Here is a 13,941-nt window from a genome sequence, read left to right as displayed (position 1 = left end):
GCTTTAAGGTCCCTTCCAAGGCAAACCATTCTGTGATTCCATGAATGTGCCTGTATTTGGTGGTGATGTACCAGGAGAGATGTAACCTGTTCAATGACACTGTGAATAGCTTGAAACCTATGTGAGAGAAGCCACTAGACATTGGTGTGCTCCTCACTGCCTGTGGTGTGTCTTTTCTACCTGCTGTCCTCTTGTACCAGTCTTTCCTCTGCGCTGCTAGCCTGGAGCTGCTCACTGTGGCTGAGGAAGGAGCTGTGGTAAGGGAGAGCACTGAATAATTTAGCAGCTGCATCTGCATCCAGCAGTTCTCTCAAATGTCACATGCTTTGTTGTTTTCTCATTCATTTATTATGGCTGTACATTAACAGTGTTTGTCTTTTGGAAGAAACGTTATGGGAACTGCTGCTTCTCAAACATGGACGAGGCAGAGGGCTGGGAATGGGGGCATCTTGTCAGTGCTGGGGTCAACAGTGTGCTCAGAAAAAGTCTTAACTCAAAGCTGAAATCAAAAGCAGTTCTGGTTTGGGAAAATATTGTGATGCTGTTATAGTTGCAGAAGGTGAAGCTAATTCAGTTTGGGGGCATTGTATAGGTTTTGGATGTTCCCCCCTTTTCTCTCCTCACCAAAGAGAGTATGAGTGACTGTTAGTGGAGATTTGAGGGTCAATGAAAAGCTGATGAGACAGAAATAAATGAGAAGGTTCTTGGGTTTTATGATGATGATGTTGCACAAGGAGAGGAAGCAAATGACAAACACAGAGAGTGAAGGGCAGGGAGCCAAAGCTCCTGTGTTGCTGCTGTTCTCTCATGCGAATCTCTGGAGATCATCTTTTAAATAAGAGGTGAATTTAAATTCAAGCAGTGGAGAGCAGAACTGCCTGGGTTGACAGAGGGGTTTATGACAGGATTTATGTTCCATGAGAAGATGGTGAGTGGTGCTTGGTGTGACCTGCATAATGAGGAGCTGCAGGGAACATCACGGGAGAGTCATTTCGGGCAGTAAAGGAGGGGATGAGAATAAAGTCTTTAACCTAAATTGAAGTGAGCGAAATGAACTGCAGCTGAGGCTAGAATCTGTCATCTTCCTGATTGCAAGTAGAGCACTATAGAAATGTTTGCTTCTCCATTAGTTTATTGTGGATGATGCTCCCAAAGAGTGTAGCAGAATAAAATGGATATCAGTGTTTGCATTCCATTCTTTCTCACATGTTGATCTCTCACAGTTCATTCAAGGCCTAATTTTTTGTTTTCTTTTTTGTTTTTATTCGCTTTTAACAAGTAATAAATGAATGTCCCAGACACATGTTTTCAAATACCTACTGGTGGATACATCTGTGCTTCTGTGGGACAGGTATTGCTGGGACTGCTCCTTTGTATTTGCTGTTGCCTGCAAGCTCTTTCTAACACAGCATTTATATCAGCACATGTTGCACATCCTTTTTGCACAAGGCCAGAGAAGCAGTTGCAGTGGGTTTTTGTGGAAGCATCCTGTGGGAACCCAGAGGAGCAGCTGCAGTGGGTCCTTGTGGAAGCATCCCATGGGTACCCAGAGGAGCAGTTGCAATGGGTCTTTGTGGAAGCATACAGTGGGTACCTGGGTAAGCAGATTTTGTCGTGTTGTTGGTACTCAGCTGACCATGAGCAATGATGACATTTGAGATTTGTACTATTCCTGGATATGGAAAACCTCACTGACTGGGAGGTGTTTAATGTTCTGCAGACACTACACGGGCATCTAGCTCAGGCTCTGATGGGTGCCAGGAGGGGAGTATTCAGCGTTAGCTCTAGGCAGTCCTTGTGCCTGAGTGAAGCTTGTTTGTAGTGTGGGCAGTGCTGGGAGCTTTGGTGGTGGAGGGGGGGGGGATGGAGCACTGCAGCTGCTCTATAAATAAACCCGAGAGGCTAAAATCTAGGGACTGAAGATTGGGTTGCTATGGAGATTGATCTGAACCAGATTACCTGTGGGTCTGTTTTCACAGCATGTGCATGTGTGGCAGCTGCGTGAACTTGCATGTACAGCAGGCTTCTGTACTCAAACATTTGGCTGAAGCAGGGGGGAAGGAGGAGGTGACAGCGCTGGAGGGCCAGCATATGACATATGACAGGGACGGAAATCAGTCACTATGGCAACCAAGAACCTGAACCAGTCCAGCTTTACTCTGTGATGCTGCAAAAAGGTTCCTGTCTGAGTGGCAGGATGCTTGCGTTTGTGAACTAACTCTGGTCATGTTCAGTCTATTTATTGGCATTCCTGTCTGTACTATATCCATTTTGCACAGATAATTAATGTGGAAGCTACAGATGTTTGGCTGTGTCAGTATTGTTTTCAGAAGGCAAAGAGATAATATCATTCAGTAGGAAAAGAAGAAATCTTTATATCATTATCATTCTTCAGAAGGGCATCCAAGAACATCTTAGTAGTACAAAAAAAACTATTTTCACAATTCATTCTCCAATTTTCTTTAATCTGATTTTATTCTGTCTTTTTCCTCAAGCTGTATGGCCAGATAGTGAAAACAGTTGGGATGCATCTGCTGTTCTATCTGTAAGGAACTCTTACTGACTCCAGTGATGCATGTGCTCCAGGGAGGATGCTTTTAGAATCTGCCTGCAGCCTTGTTCTCTGCTGGATGATTTCTTATGCTTGGAACTATCCTCAAGCATTTTGCAGAACCACACCTATGTTATAGACTCACTATACTAGATAAATATGCCATTGGTTTAGGCATGCTTGCAACGCTTTGAAATTGCCTTCCTTCTTTCTTTTTTGTGCCAAAGTGCTGGTATCTTTTTGGTCCCAGCATTGGCATGCACTGCTGCCTTGCCAAGGAGCATGGTAACACACAAAGCAGCTGTACCAGAATAGCAAGTCCATCCAGGTCTGACTTTAGAAATTGTTCCATGTTTTGTCAAGCTCTGGAGAAGGGGAGGTGTACTCAGCTCATCTGTGCTTCTTGGGTTAATGGAGCCACTGCAGTATCTGGATAATAGAGGTAAAGGGCTTCCTAGAATGCTGCATATTTTTAAGTGTAAACCTAGTAACAGTGTTTAATGTTAATGCAAGTGTTAAGCAGAGAAAGTATAAAATGGCTGATATGAAATGAGGACTGCTTGTCTGCTTCTTGAAAAGCTTAGTACAAGCAAAAATAGTGTGTTAAATCAGACAAAATGACTGGACTCACTTGAAAGAAACTTGGAAGAAGAAGTAACCAAAATATCAGTGGTAAGGATTCCTTAAAGATTATTAAAATGTCTAAGACAGTCAAAACTATCACAAATAGTTCATATTGTGCTTCAGTCTGTGTTGATTCCAGTTCTACAGTGAGTTAAGTGGGATTCCTGGCCATACAGGTGGGATTGTCTAGTCCTGAGGTACTTGAACCTCTTTCTCACAGCTTAGCAGAGAGCTATCTCAGCTATCTGTAGTAAATGTGTGTAATGTGAGAAAAGGAAACATAAATCGACCAAAAAGTGGGCATTGATACCTGTGGCCCTATTTGTGTTTGTTTCAGCTTTCAGTTTAATCCAATCGGCATGGATCTTGAGTTCACAGGAAACAATGCACTAAGGTCAGGTATAGTGGCTATAGGTGTGAACTGAGTACAGACTATGTTGGCCGAGAATAAATAGAAATACATGATGTTCCAAGAAACATAATTTACTTCCTTCTGGACATGGCTTGAAATCTGGTCTTTCACAAGGTGAGATTTCGGTGAACCAGAATTCATATGGCTTCCATCCTGTAATTCTTGCTGTCTCCATGACTTCCTCTTTTTTTTTTAACTCTTAGAAATGAATGTCCCACTGCATGCTCTTCACTCAGTAAATTGAATCATCTGACACTGCATTATATTCTAAAGTTATCCATGCACCGGTGAACTGTGCAGTATGATCCTTAAAACTGGAGATAATGGAAGGAGAGACCTTTCTGCTACCATCCTAAACTCCGGAAGAGTTGCCAGGAAAGCAGGGCTTAACATTTGCCTGTTGGAAAACAATCTGCTGTCTTCCTATCTTTTTTTCAGGCAATGATTCAAATACCTGCTGACTGTCATGCAGCTGAGTGTAAGGCTGGACTATCAAAGCTGGAAGCTTCTGTGTGAAGAAAATGACTAAGTGAGCTAAGTTGGGTTAACAGTTTGTTGTGTTATTCTTTGTCTAAGTGATGTTGTTTCTCTAGCCTGGTGTCTTAAGAAGACTGAAGACTCCAAGGGGTAGATGAGACAGGGGTGCTGCACAGTTCAGTGTTTCGGGGGTAATGTGGGGTATTGATCTGACACAGATGACTCTGAATGAATAAAACATCTTCAGTTCTTTCATGCTACCGTATCCATTCTGTCGTGTGGTGCTTTTCATGTTTGTGTGTGTGTTTATATAGACCTTTATTACTGGAAAGACTTCAAATTGCAGAATACAATGCAAATTGGCCTCTAAGCACTTGTGCTGCAACCTAAAACATGGATGTTTGGGGAATGTTGAAATGTAGAGTAGTGCCAGTAATAGAAGTGTTGTTTTGGACACATTTTTTGTCTTGAGTTACTTGTGGGTTAGTGCTGGCTCCTTGTCTTTGTGTCTAGGCTACTGTGCCAATTTCTACTAGTTTGTGAGTATTGCTGATGGCTGCTACAGTACGTAGGTAGTGTTAATTCTCACCAGCCTGCTCACCATCCATATGAGTGCTTATTTAAATCATAGTGTTCTCTGGTATGTGATCTATTTGTGCAGTATGTTCCTGTGGTAGCCTTTACTTCTTTTCTCAATTTCCTGAGCTTAAGTTGTAAGAAGTTTCTTCCATGGGCTGGGTCAGAGATGCTTGCAAAGAGAAAGCACACTGCAGATGACCTTTGCAGAAACAGCTTGAGAGAGAGAACACGCCATTAATATCAAAACCTTTACAATCTCAGAGTCAAGATAAGCTCTCAGGTCAGGTCCAAATGCAAACATGAAAGAGGAGAAATGGAAGTACCTCTCAATTGTTTGATTTCTCTCTGTTCTAATGTACTTAGTCTGTAAAATCTAGGAGCTAGAGAAAGGATGGTAGTAATTCTCTGAGAAAGAAGCTACTTACCTCTTTATTTCTTGTGGAGAAGCTGTCATCTGTAGTCCTGCGATCATAGGACATTAAATCACATTTTCCAGATTCCCTTAGCTGCTTGCTCCTATACCTTTGTGCCTGCACAAGCATTTGTGTGGTCACTTGGTGAACAAAGTCATGGAAATAACCTAGTAAAAACAAAGGGAGGAGAAGGAAGGGTGTTAGTTTTAGTCCATATCAGTTCCACAATCTGGTTCACCATGTAACTGCATAAGCACTTCTGCCAGCACAGAGGAGGGAATGACACTGGCCTGAAAGCAAGCTTTTGGCAGGGAGGAAGAGAGAAGCAGGACTGTAGTGCCTGTTTGTATTGGTTTATGCAGATCATCAACTGTGGTGTCTGATACCAACCAGGAGTAAGAAGGTGAGTTCCAGCAAATGTTGATTTAATGCTTTTTAATTGCTGTCATCATCCATTATTAGTTACCTGAAGAAGTAAGAGATTGAATAGGGGAAAGGAAACCCCCTACACATGGTTCTAATTCTTCTACCTCTTGCTCCAATCCAACAAAACTTCATCTTCCAAAAGAAAACCTTTGTCTTCTTATGACTCGCTATAACTGTGGCCTTGTTAAGAATAAACAGCCAAGTAAAGGAGACTCTAGAAGCCTCTGCAGAATATCTGTGGTCTTCCTGTGTTGCATTAGAAATCAGTAATCTTGGCAAATGCTCAGATCTTATTCTGCAGCTTCAGTCTGGTCTGCTCAGATTCTCTTTTGAGTTTTGATGTAGGTCTTCATATCATATACTTCATTAGCTCATTTGCAGATATGTAGGAAAGCTGTGTGATGAATTGCAGTCATAAGAGATGTCCTCCAGGGTAGAGAATAGAAGAATCACAGGGTACAGACAAGTTACTGGAAGGGGAGTTAAGGTTGTGATCTTGTAGCCTCTCATTTACTCTGTAGTCATTGCATATGTTCTTATTCATTGTAAATGCAGTTTACTGTCTCCACCTTCATTGAGAGGTAGGGTAGTCTCTATTATAGAGGAAAACCATGTTTGGTCACTACTGAGTAGCAGAAGTGCCTCAAAGTCATACTGTTAGGTTACCTTGTGGTAACTTCTGTGCCCATATCTGTAACTGAACAGTGAGTTCCATAAGGAGTTCTGGGTAAAGCTGTTTGGAAAGAAAACAGATACAGTAGTTCTTCATATTGAAGGCAAAAAGAGCCACTTGATCATCCCAACTTCATCTTGTTCCTCTCAAGTTTATCTACACAAGAAATGTGCAGAACATGCTGGATCAAGAGCTGTTGCAGGACAGATTGTACAGTATTTTCAATAATATGATTAAAAATAAAGAATCAGGAGCTTTGCTTCCTTTGTCTGTATTTTCTGTGTTGTCCAGAGAAGATAATTTACAGGGGTATTGGTGCTGTCACTTAGGAACCTACAGCAACTGTGAGCGAGGATCTGCTAAAACCATGCGACGAAGTCTTACAAAATGTGGGGTTTTGTGTGTGTGAGGATTACGGTTTTGTTCAGTTTATTATTCCGTAAATAGTTCTTACTGACAGGTATAACTTTCCTTTTCTGATAAATCATATACGTTCTTTTTTTGTGTGTTTGTGGCCTTACTGGGACTTGGAGGGCTAATGAACAAAATCCCCAGCTCTGGACCTGAAATGTGAAGTGCTGAGGATAAAAGTGAATGTGTTGCTAAAGTTTAAACATGACTGTGAGGTGACTGTTACAGTGCCTTTGACTAGCTTTTGGATGTGAAGTAGTGAGAGAAACATAAGAAAATTATCTATTTTTGCTGCAATTTATGGATTTTTAGGAAATCTGTTCTACTTTTATAGAAATTAAATCTAAACTTTATGCTGCAGAGCTGAAAGATCTTAATACAGTAAAAATTCTTAGAATTCTGTGATAGCTTTAGGAGGCAGACATGAACTGAAATAGAAACCTTGCTCTAAATGTGCCCCAACAGGCAAGTAGGTATTTTTTTTAGTATAAAATATCTTTATTACTTTTATTTCATTGAGATGCTCAGTAAACTTGTGAGAGATACTCACACTGTACTACAGCTCTTGTAGAGTTACTGAGAACTTTATGTTTTAGAATATATCTGTTTTCAGATTGCTTTCAAATGTTGTGATATGGGACTTGATTACTTCTTAAGATTTGTTTCCTCTCATGAATTCAATGAAGTATGAATGGTAGGATTGGAAAGAATAATTTTACAGTGCTTACTGAGTTCTGGATGTCTGTTAAACACAGTTATTGACAAATAATAATCCAAAAGTAAAATACCAATTGTGCCAAGAGGGTTTTTTTTCTGTTATGAAATAGGAAGAGAAAGTACCTGTAGGCAGTATGGGGTATGGAGTAAGTGGTGAAGATACACAAGATAAATTGAGTTATCAATGACTGGAAAAAAAGGGAAAAAGTTCCTCACAACTGGGAAAAAAGGAAAAAAGGGAAATATAACCCCCATGTTCAAGAAGGGGAAAATGGATGACCTGGGGAATTACAGACCAGTCAGTCTCACCTCTGTGCCTGGAAAATCTTGGAGCAGATTCTCCTGGAAGCATGCTAAGGCACATGAAGAACAAGGTGCTTGGTGACAACCAACATAGCTTCACTAAGGGGAAATCCTGCCTGACCAATTTGGTGGCCTTCTCTGATGGGGCTACGGAACTGATGGACAGGGGTATAGCAGCTGATGTCATCTACCTGGACTTGTGCAAAGTGTTCAACACTGTCCCGCACAACATCCTTGTCTCTAAATTGGAGAGACATCAGTTTGATAGGTGGACCACTTGGTGGATAAAGAACTGGCTGGATGGCCGCATGCAAAGAGTTGTGGTCAATGGTTCGATGTCCGGCTGGAGATCAGTAACGACTGGTGTCCCTTAGGGATAGGTGTTGGGACTGGTCTTGTTTAACATCTTTGTCGGTGACATGGTTGGTGGGATTGAGTGCGCCCTCAGCAAGTTTGCCGATGACATCAAGCTGTGTGGTTCGGTTGATACACTGGAGGGAAGGAATGCCATCCAGAGGGACCTTGACATGCTTGTGAGGTGGGCTGATGCCAACCTCATGAAGTTTAACTATGCCAAGTGCAAGGTCCTACACCTGGGTCAAAGCAATCCCAGGCACAGGTACAGGCTGGGCATAGAAGAGATTCAGAGCAGCCCTGGGAGAAGGACTTGGGGGTGTTGGTTGATGAGAAAATGAACATGAGCCAGCTTCAGTGTACACTTGCAGCCCAGAAAGCAACCGTATCCTGGGCTGCATCAAAAGGAGCGTGAGCAGCAGGTCAAAGGAGGTGATCCTGCCCCTCTACTCTGCTCTTGTGAGACCTCACTTGGAGCATTGTGTGCAGTTCTGGTGTCCTCAACATAAAAAGGACATAGAACTGTTGGAACAAGTCCAGAGGAGGCCACGAGGATGATCAGGGACTGGAGCACCTCCTGTATGGAGACAGGCTGAGAAAGTTGGGGCTGTTGAGCCTGGAGAAGAGAAGGCTGCGTGAAGACCTCATAGCAGCCTTCCAGTATCTGAAGGGGGCTGTAGGGATGCTGGGGAGGGACTATTCATTAGGGACTGTAGTGATAAGACAAGGGGTAACAGGTTCAAACTTAAACAGGGGAAGTTTATATTGGATATAAGGAGGAAGTTCTTTACTGTGAGGGTGGTGAGGCACTGGAATGGGTTGCCCAGGGAGGTTGTGAATGCTCCATCCCTGGCAGTGTTCAAGGCCAGGTTGGATGAAGCCTTGGGTGATATGGTTTAGTGTGAGTTGTCCCTGCCCATGGCAGGGGGGTTGGAACTGGATGATCTTAAGGTCCTTTCCAACCCTAACTATTCTATGATTCTGTGATTCTGTGACCAAATTGAGTTATCATTTATAACTTTTGCTGTTTGAAACTGCATTTTTGCAGTTCTGTATCTTTACAGGTATCACATTAGAGATCGGTTGTTGGGGCATGTGGAGCTCATTCTTGCTTATAGGCCACATCCAGGTTTGGGATGGTGAGGTGTATTATATCAAATTGGACTTCTCTTGTTGTTACCCCATCTTTAGTTATTCTGTTTATCTGTTCAGGTTGTGTTTTCTCCTTTAGTCTTGTTCAGCTGTACAGAGTTGCCATTTAAAGCTGCTTTCCCAAGCACTGTAGTGATCCTAAGGGTTTGCCTAAACAATACTGCCTCAGACCATTTCATGAATAGTTCTTTGCCAGTGATATGCTTCTTTGTCTGTAGGCTTTCTTGAGATCTTCTTGTACTTCTTTGTTTGCTTTCTCAGCTCTCTCTGCTCTTCTGGGCTTGTGGTTTTATACTGATGAAGGAACTTGTTGATGTTCCATCCCTGGGAATGTCCAAGGCCAGGCTGGACCTGGCCATGAGCAACTTGATCTAGTGGGAGGTTGGAACTAGGCAGGGGGGGTTGAAACTAGGTGATCTTAAAGTTCCTTCCAACCCAAACCGTTCTCTGAAGAGAAAGATCTGTGGGTGGGTGCTACTGCACAGAACACTGAGGCTTTTGGGGAATATAGTTAAGGTCATGAAATGGTTTGTATTACTTGGTATTCCTGATTGCACCTTTGACACTTTGTTTTTCTTGCTTATAGGTTGGATTTACCAATCACTTTGAAGCAGATTTGGTTCCCCAAGGTGCTCAATCCCAGCTAACTTCATAACTGACCACTGGATTGATGAACAGGCATTCACTGAGATGACATAGGGAGGGGCAGCAAGAACAATGGTGCAGAAGAAGAAAACCTGCCCTCGGTTACTGGACTATCTTGTGATCATTGGAGCAAGGTAATGAAAAGAGTCTTAGCACTGTTTTTGCCTGGGTAGTAGGGTGGAGTTAAAGAGCTTAGAATTCACTGGTGAAGACTTGCTTGGTGCCAACAAAGTGCTGTCTGGAATGTGTGCAGGATGCTGACAGAATGGGAGCATCTACCTGGGCTAGGACACTTTCTGAAAGACACTAGTGCAGCTGAAGTTTTTAACTTGCAGTCTTTAGACTCCTGCAAAGGGTGACTTAAGAAAAGCCAGTTTATATATGCCTCTCTGGTAACCCATGTCTCTGAACTTCTTTGCTTCTACTGGCATCAGGATATGGGGATTCACAAACTGAAAATACCGAAAGCCGTATGTAAATGAAATGTTAGTTTGTGGTTACTCTTCTAGCTTTTGAAGTGTGCTCTGTAAACTCAGTTAAAAGAAAACAAACTTGGAACTTGCCTTACTTGGCTTTTTCCCCCTCTAATACTCATTTATGCTAATAGGAATGACTTGAATGCTTTGGCTTTTAAGGTCTTATTAACAATAGATAAAATGTTACACTTACTCACTTCAAACATGTATGAAACATGATGTTAATGTGTGTGCTGCTTGGCAAATACACAGGTACTCAGTAAATGTTATTTTTCTTTATTCAAAGTTTATACAGTAACTTTCTGCTAGTCTATTTAATGAGTGTCTTCTAAAGTCTATTTTACTTTCATTTCTAAATATCAGTGGTTTATAGGCATCAGACTGTTGCTTTATCTCCCCCTTTCTTTTCAGAATACTTCGAGTGCAAATTCTAAATAGGCTCAGTGGAAGAAATTACATAATCCTAACTAATAGTTATTTTTATTATTGTATTTTATGGACAGAATTATTTAGTAGTTTAATTACTTTTTACAGTCTGAAGAAAAATAAGCAAGTTGTTCATCTGTGTGTCACTAACTAGGAAAAGGAGGAGGAAGAAATGTTAATTGCGTCCTCCAGTAACGCTTATAGTGTCTGATGTTCTCACTTAGAAATCTGCTAACATCACTTCTGGACTCCTACAGTTCTCTTGCTTTTTGCTGGGCAAGAACAGCTAATGCTTAGAGGTCTATTGTCTCATAAGGCACTTCAGCAAGTGACAATGATAAGAGATGGACCTGACTGAAGTAGCTTCTGCAAAGTCTATAAGAGCTCCATGTGGCCTTTAACATTACAACTTTCCCACCGTGCACAAATAGCAATGCCTTTTGGAAATATTTCCTTTTATTAGGTGCAAACTTTCTAAATGTCTGAAAAGACACAGTTTTTATAGACTAATATTACTGCAAAGGTATGAACTGATGATATATTCACTGGTACTTTGTTGATGACATTTTTTCTTTAACCAAATAGACTCTTTAAACAGTACCAGTGTTACTTGACATTTCTTCAGCAGATGATGCATTAGTTGATGCATTAGATGATGCATCCCCCCTCATATAGAAAAGCTTTTCAGGGGTTCTTTATTAATTTTCTGTGGTATTTCAGTACTTACTTCAATCAAGTATTAGTTTGGGAGCATTAGTCAGCAGAGCTATTGACACCAGTGATTTTCTTGGGTAAATGACAAACATTCTATTACTAGTTGTTTGGGTTTTGTCATCTGTCAAATAGATCAGGGAAAAGCAAGCATCATTTTTATCTTGAAATGGGCAAATCTAAAATATCAAGGTAAGGAAATGTCTTGTTTGAGATCTCATAGGAGAGTGATGGTGGAGCCAAGTCTCCTACATCCCATTTGGTAAACATGATACTAAAAGCTGATTACTTTTAAAGATTGTGAGAGATCAGACTTTATAGCAAAGTGGTCAAACCAAAGGGAAGTGGGGACCTGTATTTCTTTCTTCATTACGTGGATCTCCTACTATCTCTCTGTCAGTTATTTAGTGACTTTAGTGGAAAAGCAGTGGTAGCAAAATAGTTAATACCTTTAAAGAATCTGTTATTCTGGTGGAAAATGAAGAATAAACAGTATTGCTCTGTATTTTTGTGTTACATGAGTGATTTGTGGTAACCAAGGTTGGAGAGCAATAGCATTAAATAGGTTTGCATATAATATATATGCAATATAGTGTATATATATAGCATATATACATAAGTATATATAAATCCCAGCTGTTACAGTAACTTACACTTCAAATCCAGTTCAAAAGTCAAATGCAGAAATATATGTATCTATGGTTGCCAGAACTTTTTAATGAAGATTTTACAGGATGAGGTCCATATAATTCCACCATTTGTCTGAGTTCGTTCCTAGTAAATTGTTGGTTTTCCCACTTAGGAATTGATTTTTTATCTTAGTCATAAATGACTGAAATCCAGGGGGTTTCATCTGACTCTGTATTTGCTGAGAGACAGTGTATTTGCTACCCAAATGTTGCCCAGAGACACGTGTGGTTCAATTAATTTTGGCAATCAAAATCAGGGAAACGTGGCAATACGATGTTCAGCTGAGAGCAACATACTCCTGAAAGTTCTTTTCTCAGTCAGATTTGAACAGGCTCTTTATTGGGCCTGGATAATGATGGTATAGAATTTTTAACCTTTCTATAGTTGTGGCCTTGTGTTAGTGACTGAGCATTGTGGTTACTGATTGAGCACTGTGGCTAGTGACTGAGGAGCTGCCCTTCCCCTGGCTAGTAGGGGACAGAAGAAACAAAGATGAAGGCTGCTAACATGTTAGTAGGGAGTAACCAAATGTTTTTGTTGGCGTTTGTCAACTCTATATGTTATTTGTGTTTGCTTTTTCTTAGGCAGCCAAGTAGTGATAGTGTTGCTCAGACTCCTGAACTGCTACGGCGTTACCCTCTAGAAGACCATGTGGACTTCCCTCTACCACCTGATGTTGTGTTCTTCTGCCAGCCAGAAGGATGCCTGAGTGTGCGGCAAAAACGCATGAGCTTCCGTGATGACACTTCCTTTGTCTTCACGCTCACAGACAAGGACACGGGTGTCATTCGCTATGGAATCTGTGTCAACTTCTACCGCTCCTTCCAGAAGAGAGTACCCAAGGAGAAGGGAGAAGGCACAGGGGGGCACCGAGCTCGGGAGGGACAGAAAGTCCCCAAAGCTGGGGATGCATCGGCCCCACAGGAGGAAGTGGGCACTGAGAGTTCAGAGAGTGGCTCTTCACTACAGGCTCCCAGTACAGAGTCTACCCCAGATGTGAATCGATCACCACGCAGTAAGCGCCTGGCCAAAGGCAGCCATCGCTCTCGGAACAGCACTCTGACTTCTCTGTGCATCCTTAGTCATTACCCCTTCTTTTCCACCTTTCGTGAGTGTCTGTACACCCTCAAGAGACTTGTGGACTGCTGTAGTGAGAGATTATTGGTCAAGAAGCTGGGGATTCCTCGTGGGGTGCAGAGGTATGTTGAGGGGGGAGAAAGAACTTCTTCCTCCAAGTGTTTGTGTCCAGAGCTGCAGTTGTCTCATGGCAAATGTGTGGTTGCAAAAGCAGCCAAACACAAATGGTTGACCTTTTTGCTGTTTTAACCCAGGATCACAGTAGGAAAAGAAAATTTTTATGATGATGTCTTTAAAACTTCTCTGTCTGATTCTGTAAGCTGGTATGATTTTCACTTTTGATGCACCTTAAGAGGTACTATCTGATAACAGCTGACCTTTCCTGAAGCTGAGCACTGATCTTGTTGTTTGGTACATGTTTGGCATGTTTGTAACCTCTGTGGCAGTGTACATCAGGGCTGATTCTCTGGCAGATTAGAAAGAGCCAAGAAATAACAGCATTTTCACTTGGGTAAAGAGGGAAATGATGAAAATGTGCTTGGTGAGCTGATGAAACTCTAAACTTCAGCTTGGGAGAGAAAAGACTAGAGAAGCAGGAATGGCTGAAAGAGATCAAAGTATAATATTTGAAGAGGAGAGGATGGAGAGGTAGAAAACAAAGGAGTTGTTTAGGAAGCATATGGAAATGGGGGTTGGTAACAACAAATTAACAGGGACTTGGTGTATTTTTAATGTGATGTACTAACCTTACATATCTGCTGTTATAGTGCTGGATTTGTAACAAAAGCTGTTGCACTGTTGGGTACAGAACGAACAATGTCTTC

General features: G+C 41.6%; 1 protein-coding gene across 1 annotated transcript in view; it reads left to right on the top strand.

The window, feature by feature from the left end:
• MADD (MAP kinase activating death domain) overlaps positions 1-13,941 on the top strand; it is a 70,911-nt gene that overhangs the window by 6,045 nt on the left and 50,925 nt on the right. The window contains exons 2-3 of the mRNA XM_034062627.1: positions 9,679-9,871; positions 12,625-13,239. Coding sequence (XP_033918518.1) covers positions 9,810-9,871; positions 12,625-13,239 — 677 coding nt within the window. The 5' untranslated portion in view covers positions 9,679-9,809. The remainder of the gene's footprint in view (positions 1-9,678; positions 9,872-12,624; positions 13,240-13,941) is intronic.

This window comes from Melopsittacus undulatus, chromosome 4 (genome assembly GCF_012275295.1).
Source record: "Melopsittacus undulatus isolate bMelUnd1 chromosome 4, bMelUnd1.mat.Z, whole genome shotgun sequence".
Lineage (NCBI taxonomy): Eukaryota > Metazoa > Chordata > Aves > Psittaciformes > Psittaculidae > Melopsittacus > Melopsittacus undulatus.
Note: the sequence above shows the minus strand (reverse complement) of the source record. Positions and strands in the feature narration are given on the sequence as shown.